The 20018-nt window shown below is 44.4% G+C and overlaps 1 protein-coding gene across 6 annotated transcripts in view; it reads left to right on the top strand.

The window, feature by feature from the left end:
- The window catches only part of PALM2AKAP2 (PALM2 and AKAP2 fusion), a 206691-nt gene that overhangs the window by 108795 nt on the left and 77878 nt on the right, over positions 1 to 20018 (top strand). For 4 of the 6 annotated variants that reach the window (XM_081893802.1, XM_081893799.1, XM_081893801.1 and 1 more), the window contains one exon: positions 12490 to 12557. In XM_081893802.1, coding sequence (XP_081749928.1) covers positions 12490 to 12557 — 68 coding nt within the window. Of the gene's footprint in view, positions 1 to 5818; positions 6006 to 7402; positions 7455 to 12489; positions 12558 to 20018 lie in introns of those variants that run through there. The other 2 variants (XM_081893804.1, XM_081893806.1) reach the window with 2 other exon arrangements.

Genomic DNA, 20018 nt, shown 5'->3' with positions numbered 1-20018 from the left:
TTTCCCACTCCCCAATCCCTTCCCCAGGCGTGCTCTGCATAACACACTATGCGGCTCCTCTTGCCACAGTGATGATGGGCTGGAAGTGGGATGGAGAGCAAAGGAAGAGTGAGCAGGAGCAGTCAGAACAGTGAAAGACAGGAGTGCGTCAGCAACCACCCCCGCCCCTCCCCCCAATTTATTTTACTTTTTGGTGTGCACCTAAGATTTGTTCAGTGCAAAGCAAAAAAGACAACGTTACAAACAGGAATTTGAAGACTTGTATATCACAGAGGTGTACTTGCCAAATTTGGAAGAGGGCTGTAGTTTCCATTGAGGATACACACAACAGCAAACTTGAATCTGTTGTGGTGTATAAAGTGTGGACTGCGCCACAAATTCCAAATAAGACTACATGAGGTGCTTCCAGATGGGGCCTTAATTTGCAGATGGATTCCTGAGACATTGGAGATGGGTCATTGGCAACAGAATTGGGTTGGGTTTTTTTTTACAGAATTTTCATTGGAAAGCATAAATTTGGATTAAATGTGGGGGGTATCGACTGGCGTTTTTATGCCAATGAGGTATTGCAGATGCCAGGAGACGCGGGTGGCACTGTGGTCTAAACCACTGAGTCTCTTGGGCTCACTGACCAGAAGTTTGACAGTTTGAATCCCCGTGACGGGGTGAACTCCTGTTGCTGTGTCCCAACTCCTACCACCCTAGCAGTTCGAAAACACGCCAGTGCAAGTAGATAAATAGGTACCGCTGCGGCAGGAAGGTAAATGGTGTTTCTGTGTGCTCTGGCTTCCGTCACGGTGTTCCATTGCGCCAGAAGCAGTTTAGTCATGCTGGCCACATGACCCAGAAAGATGTCTGTGGACAAACGCCGGCTCCCTTGGCCTGAAAGCGAGATGAGCTCCACAACCCCATAGTTGCCTTTAATTGGACTTAACTGTCCTTTACCTTTACCTTATTGCAGATGCTACAAAATGCTGGCATGTGTGAGGAGCACCCATCTGGAAGCACCCTTAGTCCAAAAATGAAGAGATGGTTACGAACATAAGAATTGCCCTGCTGCATGAGGTCTTTCAAGCACAGCGTTCTCATTCAAAGAGTCACCAGCTTAGATATCTCTTGGGGGGGCAGTCAAGAGGCTGGTTGTAATCCTGATCTGGATTAGGAAGAAAGGTTTAACTCTTTCCCCTCACCCCTTTCTTGTCGCATACCATCCTTGAAGCTATTTGCTGCAAAGAAGATTTACAGGTGCCAATAGCCCCTTCTTGGAACTACATACACACTGTGCCTTTAAAGCACATTTGAATAACATTTTCCCTCAAAGAATTCTGGGCACTAGTTAAGGGTTGCTGGGAATGTGCTTCAAATGTGCTTTAAAGGTATGTGTGTATGCACATGTGTGTGTGTGTCTGTGTGTGTGTGTCTGTGTGTGTCATTTTTGGTGGTGCAAGAGAGAAAGGGTTAACCCCATCTTCCCACTCCCATCAGAGTGAATCAAAAACAGCTGCAGAAAAAGTTAGGAACAGCAACAACAAAAAGACAGCAGCACAAATAGAATTGGTTCCAAATGTGTTTGGAGAAAACTCTTTAATCAAAAAAAAAAATTAATGCTTCATGTCAAAAACTGCCTGGGATGCATTTTTCCCTCGAGCTCACCTAAGTGAGCCAACTCTCATCTGTGCAGCCATCATTTTTGGTTCCTGGCACCCACCCCCACATTCAATCAGCCCCTCTCCAGTTGCTTTTTCACACTTAACATAACACATAGTTGGGCTTAAGATTTTTGATATAAACTAGGAATAGCTTAAGGGACACGGGTGGCGCTGTGGGTTAAACCACAGAGCCTAGGACTTGCCGATCAGAAGGTCAGCGGTTCGAATCCCTGTGACAGGGTGAACTCCCCTTGCTCGGTCCCTGCTCCTGCCAACCTAGCAGTTCGAAAGCACGTCAAAGTGCAAGTAGATAAATAGGTACTGCTCTGGCGGGAAGGTAAACAGAGTTTCCGTGCGCTGCTCTGGTTCACCAGAAGCAGCTTAGTCATGCTGGCCACATGACCCGGAAGCTGTACGCTGGCTCCCTCAGCCAATAAAGCGAGATGAGAGCCGCAACCCCAGAGTCGACCATGACTAGACCTAATGGTCAGAGGTCCCTTTACCTTAGGAATAGCTTGCTGAAACCTTAGATCTGGTTGAGGAAGAGACCATGATCCCCAAAACCAGCACATGCACACACACACCCCGTCAGCTACTTTCTCCAGATCTGGCTTGGTGGGTCACAAGCTATAAAGCAGAAGTAGCCAACATCATGCCTTCCAGATGTTGGACTCCAGTTCCCATCAGTCACCATGGTGATGGGAGTTGTGCTCCAGCAACAACTGGAAGGTGTTATATTAGCCATCCCTGCTCTAAACCCAAATGCATTAAGAGTGCAAATAGAGATTTTTCTTCTTATTAGTTTCGTTTAAATTTACACCTTCCTCCAAAGGAACCCAGATTAGCAAACGTGTTAGTGCTAAAACAATACACTTCAAACTTCTATAAAGAAGTTTAAAAACTCCTAAAACTCCTAAAAATAATCACCTACTGTCAAATCTAATAATATCAAGGTTACCGGGGACAGGTCTTTCTGTCATCAAATGCCTGGATAGATTAAAAAAAAAGTTTTTAAATTCCATCTTAAAGTTAATACTGAGGGAGACTGATGCACCTTGCTAGGGAGACTGATGCAGCCAGCTATTTTGCAAAATATATTTCAAAGGAGAAAACTTAAAAAGGAAGTTGATAACAGCTGGATATTTTTTTAATGCACTCACTACCTGAAGTTATGCATCCCACCTGTAATTCTAATTCCCACAACAAACAAATTTAACAGTACAGCAAATGTAATTCTAAGTTTATAATCTACTTGATCCAGCTCAAGGGGACCTGACTCAATGGAGGGTACACACTTCAAAATGACACCAAAGTAAAGAGGAGCAGTCATGTTCTTTGCATATATGTGCAGAAATATCGTTTAGATTGATCTTCAGACTAAGGTCATGTTCCCATTGCTCATGCTGCTTGCAGTAACTGAGATGCCACCAGTATGTTCAGTGGCTCCTTAGAGGACAATATGTGTGGCCTGCCCACAGAAGACAACGAAAGGTAAGATGGAAGAGAAACAAATGCCACATGCAGACTCCTTGTTGAAAAAGAGGAATACCGTATTTTCCCTTGTATAAGACAATGCTTTTTTTTTGGGGGGGGAGTCAAAAATTGGGGTCATCTTAGACATGAATGGTGAATGTACAGGGGTAAAAAATAAAAACCCACTACAGTGGTACCTCTAGTTACAAACTTAATTCGTTCTGGAGGTCCATTCTTAACCTTAAACTGTTCTTAACTAGAGGCATGCTTTTGCTAATGGGGCCTCTTGCTGCCGCTGCGCCACCAGCACACAATTTCCGTTCTCATCCTGGGGGAAAAGTTCTCAAATCGAGGTAACTCTTCCAGGTTAGCGGAGTTTGTAACCTGAAGCATTTGTAACCTGAGGCATTTGTAACTCGAGGTACCACTGTACTTAGCTTCCTGCGGCTGCCATGAAGAAGCTGCTGGAACCAGTTCTGCCAGCCATTTAAAAGCAGGTCGCTGGGGGGATTTTCTCATTTATTTATTATTATTGCAAATACAGTGGTACTTCGGGTTACAGACGCTTCAGGTTACAGACTCCGCTAACCTAGAAATAGTACCTCGGGTTAAGAACTTTGCTTCAGGATGAGAAGAGAAATCGTGCGGCTGCGGCGGCAGTTGGAGGCCCCATTAGCTAAAGCGGTACCTCAGGTTAAGAACAGTTTCAGGTTAAGAACGGACCTCCAGAATGAATTAAGTTCTTAACCCGAGGTACCACTCGGGTTTGGGGATTGGGGCTTGCATTATGCCCACTCGTCCATTTGCCCCCAAAAAGCTCAACAACTCTCCACCTCTGCTGCCGCCCTTCTGGATATATTTTCTGGCAACCCTAAAATATTGATTTCTTAATTCTAGGTTAAAAGGGGGGGGGGGAGGTTCCATCTTATACATGAGGGCATCTTATACACAGAAAAATATGGTATATCAACCAAACTGAGGACGAATTTATACATTCAGCCGACTCAAGTGGTCAAGCTTTGGCCGGACTCTTCCACACAATTTGGCCAGGCTGATCCATGAAGGCTACACTATGGGGCCCAAGTTCAGGGCTGTATGCTGCACAGCTCAGCCTCTCCCCAATCACCCCCCCCCCAAAGCCCCCTGCGACAGGAAACAGCAGGGATGTTCTAGGAAGGAAACTGCTGGGTTGCAGCCAAGGCACCAGCTGCCCATGGTCTTAATTTAAACCATTCCTCAAAGAGCAAGAGTGGCAGCAAGCTCAGCCAATCAGCTAATTAAGTTAACATGGTGGGAAACATGGAGGGGTGTTGACTATCTCAGCACTTCCCCTTGCATGGTGTGATAGCAAATAGGCTTGCTGGCCCTGGAGAGAGATCAGTGTGACCAAGATGGCAAGCAAAAGGTAAGGGGGGAAAGCCGGTAAGTAGCAGCAGAGAAAAGAGTGGGGCAGTCAAGGCAGGAGGGCACATGGCAGCACCTCTGCAGATAGCCATATAATTTTAAGGGCTTTTCTTGCAGATAGTGAATTCACCAACGACATTGAGAACACAGCATGGAGATAATGAATTTCTAAGTTTGATGACTGAGGCGAGAGTCGTAAAAATGGGTGTCAGCAGACACAAGCCTATAAAAAGTTCATATATATTTTATTGCAACATGTTTTAATGCCGTTGGTGATTTTGAAGAGGGAGAGCATTGTTTCTGTAATAGATATAATGTAGCCAGGTGTCACTTATCAAATACAGCCCTTGACAATGAAGGACAGCTTACATAAGTGCTCAAAGAGGGAAAAGTAGAATTGATCTCTAACTGAGGGAGGCAGAAGTATGCTCCAAAGTATTCAATATGAAAGGTTTGCTCTGAGACCAAGGGGGTTTCTGTTACTCATTTCACAATGTTTCCAAGAGAATAGCAACGGAGGCAGCATAATTTCATTTAGAAACATAGTCCTTTCAATCTGAGTTGATCCAGAGTCTAAACTACCATGCAGAGTAACCCTAGGCATGTTGACTCCAAAGTAAACCCCACTCTGCCCCTTGGGGCTTACACCTAGGAAAATGGACATAGGATTGCAGCCTCAGGAAATGAGCCTCAGAGCATTCTGTATGGTGTTTTTATCATTATGCTGCATAAATTATGTTCTTAATGTTGTATACCACCCTGAGATCCATAGCTGTCAAGCATCCCTTATTTGGCGGGACAGTCCCTTATCCCAGCGCCATGTCCCGCTGCTGTCCCTTATTGATGATGTCCCTTAAATTTCCCGGGTTTCAAAGGAAGCAGCTCCTCTCCCTCCCTCCCTGCTGGCCAGGGAGGAGGGAGGCTCCATCTGTGTTGCTTGGCTGTGTTGCTCACTCAATATGGAGTCTAAGAACGACTGGGGGGTGGAGCTTGCATGCCTTGTGCCGATCAAACTGGCCGCGTTGCCTGGGGACTCACCTTTGCTCAGCGCTTCCCAGCGGAGAGGTGACGGTGGTTTTCCTTGCTGCATCCCCTTTGCTGGGTTGCTGCGCTGTGGGAACCACCACTTGAGGCTTCATTTGGCTGCTGGTTGACTAAAATCCCTTATTTTGGCTGCTGATCCCTTATTTTCGAGGCTGCTGGTCGCTTATTTTCAAATCTGTAAGTTGACAGCTATGCTGGGATCTTTGGACAAAAGGTGGTATATAAATCGAAATAATCCATGCTGTTTTTCTAGACAAGGAGTTGCTGGAACTCACCATGAACTTCTCCCTTGTGGGGAAATTTAAATGGCTGCTGTGTCAGTGAGTCTGTTTTCACCAACTTGGCAGTCCTTTCAGGACTGTTGCCGCTTTCGGGCAGATGGTCCTATCCTGACAGGAGCCTGGGCTTTCATGGCAGCACATCATTGTGGGGAAGGTAGGATTTTGGCTGTGTTGGGGCTTCAGTGCTCATATCAGTGTTGCAGGCCTTCAAAAAATAAAGGGGTTTGGAGGCCCGATATCACTAGTGTTGGGCCCCATCAAGGTATGTGGAAGGGGTAGCAAGGCCAGAGGGTGATCCAAGGGGAGCAGGGAGCAATTTGTGGGGTTTTGTGCCTCCCTCGGAGTCCGAGCTGGACAGCAGCACCTGGCGGGTTCCAGAGCTGCAACACTTGCTCAGGTATGCTGCCTGCTAGTGCCAAATCTGATTCCCCATTTTAATTCAACATCTGAGGCTGTGCCCATGTTGCCCTTAAAAAAAGAAAGAAAGAAAGCTGAACATTGTTGGGGTATACATGCAAAAATTGTCCCCACTGCCAGCAGTCCCTGCAATGTATAGGCCCATCATTGGTGAAGACCATAGCTCTAGCACGGTAAGGCATTTCCAAGTAGACCTGGGATGAAACCCTGAAAAGTGACTTCTAATCATTGTCAACGACACTGAGTTAGATGGAGCAATGGTCGGACTCGGTCTAAATCGCTTTCTGTGTCCTTATGACACATACATGCAACTCTCGTCCTCACACGGCAGTCATTTTGCTAGTCACCTAATCCGCTTGGTCTGTTCTGTAGTTGCTGAAAGAAGAAAAATAGATCTTCTGTGCACGAGATCTCATTGCTAAAACACGCTAACACATAATGGCTTTGAAATAAAAGGAAGCAACCGTTATCGTGGCCCTTTGTGGCCACTTGATGAACTGAAGAGGCAGGTTTTCAAAAGATACTCAGTGCCATGAATGCAGGGATCCTTTCAGAGGGTATTTTCAAGCCACAGAAATACTTCAAAAGGGTTTCCCTGGCAACTTCTCTTTCTTTTCTTTTCCTCCGCTTGCAACGCCTTCGGAAAGAATAAGCAACTCTATAGTGTGCAGATTATCTCAATTGCTGTTGTCAGTAGCTCTCACTGGAGCAACAGCTGCAATCAATATCTCTGGCCAATAAATATAGCAGGTAATGCTGTTGTATTATCAATGGAGTAGATGCACATTTCATTTTACAGTCACAGAATATTTGATGGTGTGATGTCATTAGGTGTCTGGTTAGACCCCAAAGCATTTAAAAATAATAATATTATTAGTCACATAGTGCTTCTGAGTGTTCAAAGCATTTCACACTTGTTTTCTCAGTGAACCTTGCAGCAACTCTGTGTGAGGGTTCAGAGACTGAATCAAGGGGAGGCAATTGGACAGAGAGGCTTGCCTAAGACATCTTCATGAGCTCATGGCACCAGTGGCATTTCATGTGTTAAGTAATAGTAATTAAGAATAGTTTTATTATTTATATTCCGCCCAATGGACACTCCCATGACAAATAATTCCAGCCAGCTGAGAGACAACCAGTAAGAAAGCCATGCCCCATGGAGCAACTTGCTGTATCTCAACCAGTGGTAGGAAACTTTGAAGATCTAAGCATGTATGTGGGGTCTTAAGGGAAGAGATAAACACTGGGCTATCAAAATGCACTCTACGTTGGGCTATCTTTGAAAGTGACTCGGAAACTACAACTAATCCAGAATGCGGCAGCTGGACTGGTGGCTGGGAGTGGCTGCCGGGACCGTGTAACACCAGTCCTAAAGGATCATCACTGGCTCCCAGTATGTTTCTGAGCACAATTCAAAGTGTTGGTGCTGACTTTTGAAGCCCTAAACGGCCTCGATCCTGTATACCTGAAGAAGCATCTCCACCCCCATCATTCAGCCCGGACACTGAGGTCCACTTCCGAGGGTCTTCTGGCAGTTCCCTCACTGTGAGAAGTGAGGTTACAGGGAACCAGGCAGAGGGTCTTCTTGGCATTTGCGACCCTCCTTGTGGAATACCCTCCCATCAGCTACCTGACATTCAGAAGACATTTTAAGGCAGCCCTGTTCAGGGAATTTTTAATATGTAACGTTGTACTGTTTTAACACAGGAGCCGCCCAGAGTGGCTGGGGAAACTCAGCCAATGGGCGGAGTATAAATAAATTATTATTATTATTATTATTATTATTATTATTATTATTATTTATTATCAGATGTCAAGGAGAGAAAGAACTACACTACTTTTAGGAGACATCTGAAGGCAGCCCTGTTTAGGGATGTTTTTAATGTTTGATGTTTTTATATTTTGCTGGAAGATGCCCAGTGTGGCTGTGGAAACCCAGCCAGATGGGCAAAGTATAAATAATGAAGTTAGCAGCAGTAGCATATTCAGGTTGCAGGTTACTTAGGGCAAGGATGGGGGACCTGTAGCCCTCCATTGTTGGATTATCACCTCTGGCTATTGCCTGAGCTTGCTGGAGTCCAACATCTGGAGGGTCACAGTTCCCCCCTCCCAGGCTCAGGGTATTAAAAGTAAATTCCAATACTTAATACTTGGCTCTGAAGTGAGTTGTGGGTTAATGCAGACGCTATCATAATGGTGTCTGTAGTGTTAAAAAAGGAAGCCCTTGTGACCATGATGTGAGGCAGGAAGTAGAGAGTTACCTTCAACCTAGATGTTCCTCCATTGCTAGCTGCTTTCTGCAGTAGACTAGGGATGTGGGTGGCAGTGTAGTCTAAATCACTGAGCCTCTTGGGCTTGCCAATCAGAAAGTTGGCGGTTCGAATCCCTGTGATGGGGTGAGCTCCTGTTGCTCTGTCCCAGCTCCTGCCAGCCTAGCAGTACGAAAGCACACCAGTGCAAGTAGATAAATAGGTACCGCTGCGGTGGGAAGGTAAATGGTGTTTACGTGCACGGTTTTCTGTCACGGTGTTCCGTTGCACCAGAAGCGGTTTAGTCATGCCGGCCACATGACCCAGAAAGCTGTCTGTAGACAAACACCAGCTCCCTTGGCCTGAAAAGTGAGATGAGCGCCGCAACCCCATAGTTGCCTTTGACTGGACTTAACCATCCAGGGGTCCTTTACCTTTACCTAGACTAGGCATGGTAAAGGTCTTGCACTCTCTGATCACTCCACATCACTTGGTTTAGCTTATAAACCAATATCTAAAGTGACAAAGCTGCTGGATTTCTTTTTAATAAGTTAACTCCTTACACAAAAGTCTTCTGATGAATTCTTTGATATCATAAAGGTAACTGCTGATTGAGCCTTTGGGAAGATCTCATCAGACCCTCCAAGTGTCCCTATTTTCCAGGGACAGTCCCGGATTTACAGAAGCTGTTCCGGTTTCTGATTTGATCCCAGAATGTCCCACTTTTCCTTAGGACGCCCCTATTTTTATCGGAGAAATGTTAGAGGGTATGGCACCATGCAACCCCCAAGCCAAGGAGATAAATAACTTTTTGAAGACATCTAAAGACATCCCTGCATAGGGGAGTTTTTTAATGTTTATAACGTTTTATGATGTTTTTATATATGTCGGAAGCTGGCCAGAGTGGCTAGGGCAACCCAGTCAGATGAGTGGGGAACAAATAATAAAATTGTTGTTGTTGTTGTTGAATAAGAGAAATGTTCATCAGAGAAATGTTGGAGGGTATGATTCTTCTTGAGTGTGTCCTGTGGAGTGTCTGGAGTACATATGATGAGAACAACATGATTGCATTCCAGTCCAGCTGAAATATCTGAATACTCATCAGCAAACACACCTTTTCAACATTTATTAGTATAAGTGGTGTTGTCCACACATACACAAAAATCATAGGGTCTGATGTGTCACAGGCTTGTGTCCATTTGCTCTTAGGATAAATTATGTTTGGTGTTACTCAGTGGCGAGGGAAATACACTCTGCACCTGCTCAGAGGCATCTCAATCTACTCTTAGTTCCTATGTGGTATTGTTGAGCTTTGGCACTGAAATAGATGCCAGGTCTTAAAATCTCACATTTTAGGATCAAAGCTCTTGTGCCTATTTGGCTTTGCTCTCCCATCCCTTGGATGTCACACTTGACCCCAAAGGAGTATAAATAAAACTTTCCCACTGTACTTCACCAGCAGTATATAATCCTACCCAGTAAAGGATTGTTTGATGGCGTTTGAAGACAAACACACTTTCAACGTTTGATTAAAATGACCTTGGAGACAATTAGGACCCAATTAAGGTGAATGAGGAGGTGAAAATCAACTTGCCCAAGGTATTTGGGTAGTGAATAATCCCCACCTGTTTAAAATTGCCCTCAAATGACACAGTTGCTGCCTTATATTGATGTGGAGAAGGTGTTGTCCTTTGTCTTTTTAAATAATAAAAATCATCCCTCCCAAGTGATTTGAGGGATGTGCTTCAGGAAAATATCAGCCCCCCCCATACCACCCTTGTATTATCAACAATAGTGTTACAAATTCCATATATTTTTTAAAAAAATAATAAATCTAATGTTGACCCTCATATATGATTAATAAAGGGAAGAGGTTTTAAGCATGGGAGTCAGATCTGGCCAGTCCTCGGTCTTAACTAGCAGGCTCCTTGCCCTCTTATTGGGAGTCTGCTTTGCATTTGAGGAGATAGAATCACAGAATGGTAGAGTTGGAAGGGACCACCAGGGCCATCTTGTCCAACCCCCTGCGATGCAGGAATCTTTTTGCCCAACATGGGGTTTGAACCCACAACCCTGAGATCAACAGTCTCCCGCTCTGCCAACTGAGCTGCTACTACCTCAACTCTGTTTCTATTCTGTTGTCCCCTCTCTCTGATTGTTGCTGCCCCATCAGCCATCCAAAACACTATTCAGGGCTGAAATAAACAGTGAAGCAAATGAAACAAGTAAGTCAGCAGTGTGCTCAACGCAAGGGAAGCTAGCGAGTATCAAAAGCTGCCCAGCTAGCTAGTGCTGATTGAGCTGCCCTACAGGAGCTACGCCTCATTTAATTTCCCTGCAATGTGGCCGGATGAAAAGAGAGCTGAAATTGACATCAGTAACATGCGCTGGTGCTCATTCAGCCTGCAATTTTTGAAATTAATCTGTTTAGATTTCTGATTCTGTTTAGATTTTGAAATTAATCTGTTTAGATTTCTGATACATGGTACAGGTGTTTGTTTGTTTATGTGCTTCTACTAACTTTAAATTTTATCAAAACAAAAAAAATTCCTTCCAGTAGCACCTTAAAGACCAACTAAGTTAGTTCTTGGTATGAGCTTTCGCGTGCATGCACACTTCTTCAGATAGAAGAAGAAGGTATCTGAAGAAGTGTGCATGCACACGAAAGCTCATACCAAGAACTAACTTAGTTGGTCTTTAAGGTGCTACTGGAAGGATTTTTTTTTGTTTTGACTATGGCAGACCAATACGGCTACCTATCTGTAACTTTAAATTTTATGTACTTCCTTATTTCCCCTTAAAATGTCCATTACAAATTATAAAAAGCTTACAAAGGTTTTTGTAAGCCTTTTAATGCCAGACTCTCCAAACCGCAATTGAAAATAGGACAAATAAGAGTTGTGATGAATGAAATAAAGGCCATATGTTAGGCTGTTTTATTTCATTTTCTGGAATAAGTTCCATTAGAGTTTATAAAGAGATGCCAAACTTAATACCAAATATATGTTTTTATCCAACGTTAAATATAATAAAAACATGGAGGAAAAGAGGAAAAGGGAAGGAGGAGAAAAGAATTTAAAAGAGAGACTAGAAAAGAAAAAATACAGAAATGAAACAACTTCCCATTCTTCATCTGTCTGCTATATATAAACAATAGTCACTTCATCTGCCCCAATATAACACCCAACAAAACCATTTTCTATAAACCACATTATCTTCAGTCCCCAAATCCATATGTTAGGGTTGCCATCTTTCAAACAGTGCAGTCTGTGCATTTTAACAACCATGCTTCTATTGTTGGCAATTGTGAGTCTCTCCATCTTTCTGCATACAATAGTCTCACTGCCGTAAACATATATTGAAACAAAGTTCCATAGTCCTTTTCTAATTATCTATCCATAAGAACGAGCAGGAAGAGCTCTGGTTTGGGCATACCCCGTACAGTTTTCATCCTTTTTCTTTTGCACAGCTGTGTCCCATGCATACCACATGACTAACCTGGTTTTGAAACTCCCCTCCCTTAAAAAAAAAAGAGCTTCATGTAGATTTGCAACTGCTGCACTTTGAGAAACTGCAAGTCTACAGCTATCATGGCTGTACAAAACTAGTACAGTGGTACCTCAGGTTAAGTACTTAATTCATTCCGGAGGTCCATTCTTAACCTGAAACTGTTCTTAACCTGAAGCAAAGTTCTTAACCTGAAGCACTATTTCTGGGTTAGCGGGGTGTGTAACCTGAAGTGTATGTAACCTGAAGCGTATGTAACCCGAGGTACCACTGTATAGTGCTTTGGATAAAGGCGGGCCATCATAATTTTTGGGTCAGCCCAACATATCTGCTAGTATTACTCATTCTGCTTGTTTTTAATATGTACTACTGATTTCTGTTGTTGCACTGCTGATTTCTGTTTGGTTTTTTAATGGCCTATGAATAGAACAATTTTTATCTTTAAAAATATATATTTCTTCACAGAAACTAAGGGATTTAATGTATGGCCTGAAGAAATAACTGAAAGCACTGAGGTGGAAGTGGAAGCCACGGTGAGTTGATCTGAACCTTCTTGTAAGTCTATGAATGTATGTTTTCCTAAATGCCCAATGGCAACCAGTATTGAGTAAGGGGCATTTTTTTGCCTTGTAGCTTCTATAATATTACAATCTGGATGTTGAATAAAGAGTTAATTTCACTGTCAACAGAGATCTGCTGACCTGCGTGTGACTCCAGCCCTGACAGGGTTCCTATTTCGGTTTTAGTTGTGTTTTATATATATTTGCTGTTTTTGTTTTGAGCTGCTTTTAATGATCTGTAGTGTACATCGCTTTGAGCAGGTTGTTTAGAAGGTGATTAATAAATCAATGATGATGATGTTGATGATGATGATAGGGCTTCTGGCACTCACGGCTTTGATAAGACATATATCTCCTCTCTCTCTCTGTAGACGTGGCCCAGAAGTTTTAAGAGGGAAGCACAATTGCTCTCTCACCCTTCCTGCAGAACAGCCAAAGCCGCACTCTCACAAACATCCATTTGCAGGGCACACAGTGCTGTCAGTTCTCAAACTGCTGATTGCTACCTGAGATATTTTAAGTGCCCCACTTTTTCTCTGAAGGGAAACAACTTGGGAATATTGCCAGCTACTAGTTTAAGCCTCAACTATGAATATCAATGGGAGTTAGATGCCCTTCAAGGGCGTGATGTGAGCTGTCAAATGTGCTAACGTTTTCCAATTAGTTGAGGGGGGGGAGTAAGTTTTTCAAAGCCAGCCTTGAATCGCAAATTAGTGAAAAGTATTTCAGTTATGCCTCCCATACTCCCATAAAAAGGCAGCTGAAAAAGGAGGGGAACATCAGCACATTCACATGCCGGGGTCTTTTGCTGGAAGGATTTTCCCTGTTTGTTTGTTTGTTTGTTTGTTTTCCAAAAGTGTCGCTTTTTAATAAAGAGCAGTTATTGAATAAGGAGGTTTAATTACATTGGCAACACTTTCCAATAGGGAAGCTGACTCAGTGTTATTCATGTGATGTGAGCAAAATCAGCAAAACACTTTTGTAGAGAAAACAAACAGAATAGTGGAGCAACTTCAGAGGCCTGCTGGCAAATCAAACCCTCATTTTAATAATAATAATAATAATAATACAGTGGTACCTCTGGTTACGAACTTAATTAGTTCCAGGGGTCCGTTCTTAACCTGAAACTGTTCTTAACCTGAGGTACCACTTTAGCTAATGGGGCCTCCCGCTGCCACTGCCATGCAATTTATGTTCTCATCCTGAGGTAAAGTTCTTAACCCAATGTACTACTTACGGGTTAGCGGAGCCTGTAACCCAAAGTGTTTGTAACCCGAGGTATCACTGTAAAGTTACTCAGATCAACCCCCAAATTTGCATGCCAACAGAGTGATTTTTCATCTACTATATTGCAGTATAATTAACTGTGCACATGTTATGTTGAAGAGGTTAGACCACATTATCCAGCAGATCACGCCTATTTAACATGCTGTTGTCATTGTTGTTTGGCTTATCAAACAACTAAATTGATGGGCTTTGTTTTTATGGAGAAACATTGATGCCCTTGACATGGATGCATGTGAAATGCTGGATACAGCAATAATTTTAGCAGCTAGATGACACTTGCATGTGGATGGAACTGTTTTCTTTTTTTCCTTCGTGTGCCACAAGACATCCATTATGCCAGGGGTGTCCAAACTTTTTTCAAAGAGGGCCAGATTTGATGAAGTGAACATGCGTGAGGGCCGCCCAAAGGGCCACTCAAAAGTGTTGACGTTTCTTTAGGATTGAAGTTGTTGAGCTTTTTTTAGGTTTTACCATTCCTCTGCCACTGCAATGTTCAGAGATGGCCCTGCCATTGGGTATAGTGAAGTAAGGGGACTATGGCCCTTGGTTGTTCCTCCTAAGGCCCCTTGGTCAGTCCCCTCTATTGCTCCCCAGAGTTGGTAGCTGGGGTGGGGCTCGGCTGCAGCAAATGCCTTCTGGCAGTAGCATCACTGCATACCCTCCAAATGTCCCGATTTTCCAGGAACAATCCCAGAATTACAAAAGCCATCCTGGCTTCTGATTTGATCCCAGAATTTCCCTTTTCCCCTGCCAGTGCAGCCACTGCTAAGGGAGCACTCTCAGGGGTAGAGGAACCCCCTCCGGCACCCGGGGCAGTGCAGCCCATACGGACTGCGCATGTGCGGCATCACGCGTGTGCGCAGTCCATACGGGATGCCGCTTGCACGTGGCGGCCGTACAGGCTGCCACATGAGCAGCATCCTGTATGGACGCCTGTATGGATGGCGCGTGAGAGCGGCAGCCTGTATGGACTGCATGTGCCCTCGGTCGCTCTACAGCTGGGGAGAGGCAGGGACCATCTTGTCACCCCTCCCAGAGTGGCACCTGCCCCCCCTTCCCAAATTTCCCAATTTTCATCTGAGGAATGTTGGAAGGTATGTTACTTGTGTTTACTAGGAGAGGGAAGCGGGCAAGTTTGGGGTTGTGCAGCGCATCAGCAAAGCCAATCTGATTGACCCATGCTTGGACGCATGTGCACCACACTGGTGACACTGATTCAGCTTTTTTGAAGACCACCTGTTAAAGCAAGTAGGGGAACCAGCGACCTTGTTGTTGGACTCTACTTCCCACCAGCCTCAGCAAGGATGGTTAATGGTCAGGGATGATGGGAGTTGTACTCCAGCCACATCTGCAAGCGCACAGGTTCCCTTTCCTTGTGGGTAGCAAACTGTACTGCTGGCCTGTGGAACACTGTCTGCAGAATATTGATACACCCAAAGACAGGAAAATTCACATTCCCTAGTTAAATTCAGGGATACCGTTTTAGGCGCTGTGATGACAGTTGAGTGATGGAGTGGTATTGACTGAAGACTGGCTGTTCAGGGCAGAAGATTGTATTTATTTTCCCTCCTTATACTTCTTCCCCTGCTGATCAGCTGGTTGGCAGCGTTCAGAGCATCTAACCCAGGAGATTTGCTTGTGTAGGTTTGGATTTGGGTTGTCGTATTAGCAATTCATCTTTCATTTCTTGAAGACGGCAAAAGCTACAGTTCAGAAACAAAGAAGGAAACTTGTAGGCGATGCATCGCATCTGTTTCGGTTATTTCATCCCTTCTTACCTACTCAATTGGGAAAGAGTGAGTTAACACACGCCTCTGCCATAGTGTCTTGGGAATCCTCAGTTTATGAGACACTAAGCTAATTTCATTGTGTGCAGCCTGCTATTTTGGTTGCAGAACGGAAATCTAATCTGTGTCTGCCTGAGATCAGAAGAGAGAGGAGCACACAAGAAAAAGCCTCTCACTCAGAGATCATATGATGACCAGTAGATTTACTGCATTCCAACAGACTGCGCATGCATAAACCACATGCTTCATCCCATCACTCTTTCTAGGTCCCACAGTTATGATTATAGTGGATGCCTTTGAAGTAAATGGCACTCCCTGTCTCTTTCTGGTTGCTGATTTTTGGAGTTTGATTTTTCAGTGGCAGTTTCAGGGCACTAATGGCAGTTTCAGGGCACCAATGGCTTCAAGTTACAAGAAAGGAGATTCCGACTAAGCATCAGGAATAACTTTCTGACAGTAATAGCTGTTCAACGGTGGAACAGTCTCCCTCTGGTTGTGGACTCTCCATCCCTGGAGGTTTTTCAGCAGAAGTTGGATGGTCATCTGTCATGGCTGCGTTAGCTGAGATTCCTGCATTGCCAGAGGTTAGACTAGATGAGCCCTGGGGTCCCTTCCAACTCTACAATTCCAACATTCTATTATTCTGACTAGCCAGCTAGGGAGGCTTATACTCAAAAGTAACTTTGCCTTGAATTCCTACAAAGACTTCATCCTAGCAAGTTATAAGCAAGTGAAAGAGATTGGAAGGGAGCACCTAAACTCTCCACAGCGCCACCTGTTACAGCAAGGAGCAGCTGTTCTTTCGCCTACATACAGCGGCTTTTATAGGGACCAGCTGTCCAAGGGAGGTTTGCCTTCAGCCACATGTCAATTAAAGGCGTGAAAAGATGCCAGCTGTTTGTCCATTTCGAAGAGCCCTGTTTTCTTCCTTCCTTTTATGTTCTCAAATTTGGGGATACGTGAATTCTGAGTAAGCGAAATCACCCTTGCCACTTTCTTTCCCTGACTTAGGGGGAAGGCTGTTGCCTTGTGATCAGACGCCCCGTGTCATATGTTGGTTGCTGGACTGCATCACTTTTGGAACATGCAGAGACGATTAAAAAAAACGAAACACCATTAGAGACCATTCAAACTTCTAGGCTGCAATCCTTTACCTACTTAACTAGGGTGAAGCCCCACTCACTCAGTATGCAGTGCTTTTTTTCAGAAATGTACCTGAGTGCAGTTCTGGCACCTCTCAGGTGGGCACCATTGCAGGCCAACATTACCCCACCGGCTTCTTGACTTTCTGTACTTCTGGGAAGCCCAAAAAGAACATTTCAAGCCTAAACGGAAGCTGGCCAGTGTGTGCGAATCTATACTTTGTTTTCAGATCTATGACCTAGCTCCTAGCCACTCCTAGTCACGATTAGTCAGGGCAGGGCCAATTCGTATTTCTTTTTCTTCAATCTGTCTCCCATGTAGCAGTGGCAGGCTTGGCATTCCAGCCAAGCTTCTAGTGTTGCACATGCGCATGTCTCCACAAGGGCCCTTTTGAGCTGCCCTAGCCATCTGCCTGAATCTAAGAGAACGAGGGAGATGGGGCGCATTTATTTGACCTGCACCAGAACCAGGGGTCACCTCCAAACCAGCTAGAGAAACAGATTGCTGTAGTTCTAAGCACCTTTGTGGTCAGTGAATGCGGCTGTTGTAAAACCAGCAGTTGTTCAGGACTGCCCTGAGTTCCCGGCGACTTACTGGAACAACGTCATGGTGAGTTCCAGTACCTATTTTTCCTGGTGGTGGTGGGAAGCCACACCACCAGTTCTGTGTATAGGATTTCCCTTGTAGTTGCTCACCTGCAGTCTGGAGAATTGGTACAACCAGCAATAGAGGCTGCATTTTGCCTCTGGGGTTGCTATGCTAAGCATATGCTGCCTTGTAAGTTCTGCTGACTATAGCAAGACTTCCACATAATTATATATTTAGGGCTGGGTTGTAAAAGTCACAGCTGGGAAGTGGCCACCCCCCTAGAGAGAATCCTCACATCTCTACAGAATTTATTAATGAATACGTGGTGTCCTTCCAGAGTCTCCTGCCTCCCATACTGCTTCTCTCTTACCAGGCTACCCTGCGTGCTTGTGATATTAGATATTCCTATGTTGCAATGTAAAGTGCGTATGAAGGTGACCTCCACATTTCCCACAGCTCTGCTGTGTGACTGATGGATTGCCTAGGTTCATTAGACTTTCATGAAACACACAAAGAATGCCTCCGAGTTCTGTTTCCTTCAAACATAAACATTTCCGCAAATCCTTGTGTTCCCTTTTCCACATAATTGTATCCGGAGAAGAGCCTAAAAAGGAGATCTCTAAATTTCCATTTATTTTTGGAACCAAAATATATCCCTCATCCCCAATGAAGATGAAAACAATTGTTCAGATATTTGTGTTAAGATATATGAGTTGCTTTGCAGGATCAGACCATGGTCTGCCTTAGGACTATGATGACTATAGTCCACCCCACAGCTTGTACTAGCATCTGACATTCACAGGTATACTGTTCTGCACATGGAGGTTGTGCTAAGCTACTATGATGCTGATGTAGCATTGTAGTTTGTCTATGTTGCTCAGGATTCGATAAAGGCGGTGGGGGGGGGTGATTCTGAAGAACCCCACATGGAATGAACTGAGTGGATGGGCAGTAAAATGGCAAAGTGTAAAGTTACGCATGTTTGGGCAAAGATATCTTAATTTCACATATACAGTTATGGGGTCTGAACTGGTGGTGACTGACCAGAAATGAGACAGAAGATAGCTCTATGAAGATGTCAGGCTGGTGTGTGGCAGCTGTGAAAAAGACAATTCCATGCTAGGGATCGTTAGGAAAGGAACTGAAAACAACTCTGCTGATATCATAACGCCGTTATACAGATTTATAGTGCCGCCACATTTGGAATACTGCATATAGTTCTCATTGCCTTGCCTCAAAAAGGATATTGTAGAATTGGAAAAGGTTCTGAAAACAGCAACCAAAATGATCAGGGGGCAACTCTCCTGTTGGGAAAGGCCGAAGCATTTAGGGATTTATAGTTTAGAGCAGAGGTTTTCCACCTTTTTGAGTCCACAGCTCCCTTGGCCAACTACATTCTTTCTGTGGCACCCCTGTGGGGCTCTGGAGCCCAGTTATGTCACCCCTTGACTGCAGAGCTGGCAGTCTCTCACCCTTTTTCAAATCCCCTCCCTTGTGGAGTGTTCCCCCAGCCCTCCTCTCCTTGGGAGTCCTCCAGACAGCCACCACAGCTGTCCCTGGTCTTTGAGCTGCCTCTGCTCCTGGCAACCAGCACCCCTTAGCCAGCCCCAGAGGCACCATTTGCCTGGGGAGCTTGTAACCAGGGCTGCTGCTGCAACAAACAGACGTGCAACCCTTTGGGAGGCAGAGATGCAAGAGGGCATCAGAGGAGGGAGGGAAGGAAGGAAAGGGCGACAGAGGCCAGTTGTCTGCAGCACCCCTGACCATCATTCAAGGCATCCCCAGGTGCCACGGCACACTGGTTGAAAAGCCTGGGTTTAGTGAAAAGGCAAGTGGGAGTGGACGTGTCAGAAGTTTATAAAATTATGTATGGCATTGAGAATGAGGGTAGCAGTGGGGAGGGGTGTTATCTCTCTCTTGTAGAACTCATGGACTTGTCATGGACTTTGAAGACACTCAAACTCAGGACGAAAGGAAGAAACGTGCTAAGTGGCCAGTACCACGTAGACCTGGAAGAACTGAAGCCTTTGAGTTTTATGCAGGAAATCAGCTGATTGCTGCACCCTGCTACGTGCTTCAGATATCTCTACATGCTGATTTGTGTCACCTATGAGGGGGACATGTATTTTGCAGATCTGAATCCTTAATAAGCAATAACAACTGCCAATCATCCGTTTTCCATAACTTACCTAATTTTGCATCTGCATTCCTGCCAGATTCTAGAATGCTTGGTTCTTAAAACCATCCAGGAATTGCTCCATGTCTCTGCTTATTTTTCAATGCATATCCAAAAGCAAGACATGAACATTAAGAAAATGTAACTTTATTAAAAGCATTTAAGACAAATTTTGTTCCGCTGCTGCAAGTGTTTTGAAATGCAAATCACAGGCAATGAGCAAGACTTACTAAAATATGCATGATAAAAGAGCACTTGATTTCCTCTGTGTCTTATTAATAGCCTCCTGCCTAATTAGTATTAATTAAACACACCCTCACATAGGAAATAGGAAAACTGGAACATGGGCGATAGCTTGCTATATTGTGTGTGCCAAGAAAGAAGCACCACCAACATTAAGTTCTGATAAACTGGGGAAGTGGGTCATAAATCCGGCCTGCTGGTTGGTTTAAT

This window comes from Podarcis melisellensis (genome assembly GCF_964234715.1).
Source record: "Podarcis melisellensis genome assembly, chromosome: 17".
Classification (NCBI taxonomy): domain Eukaryota; kingdom Metazoa; phylum Chordata; class Lepidosauria; order Squamata; family Lacertidae; genus Podarcis; species Podarcis melisellensis.
This window is presented reverse-complemented; position numbering and strand designations above follow the sequence as displayed.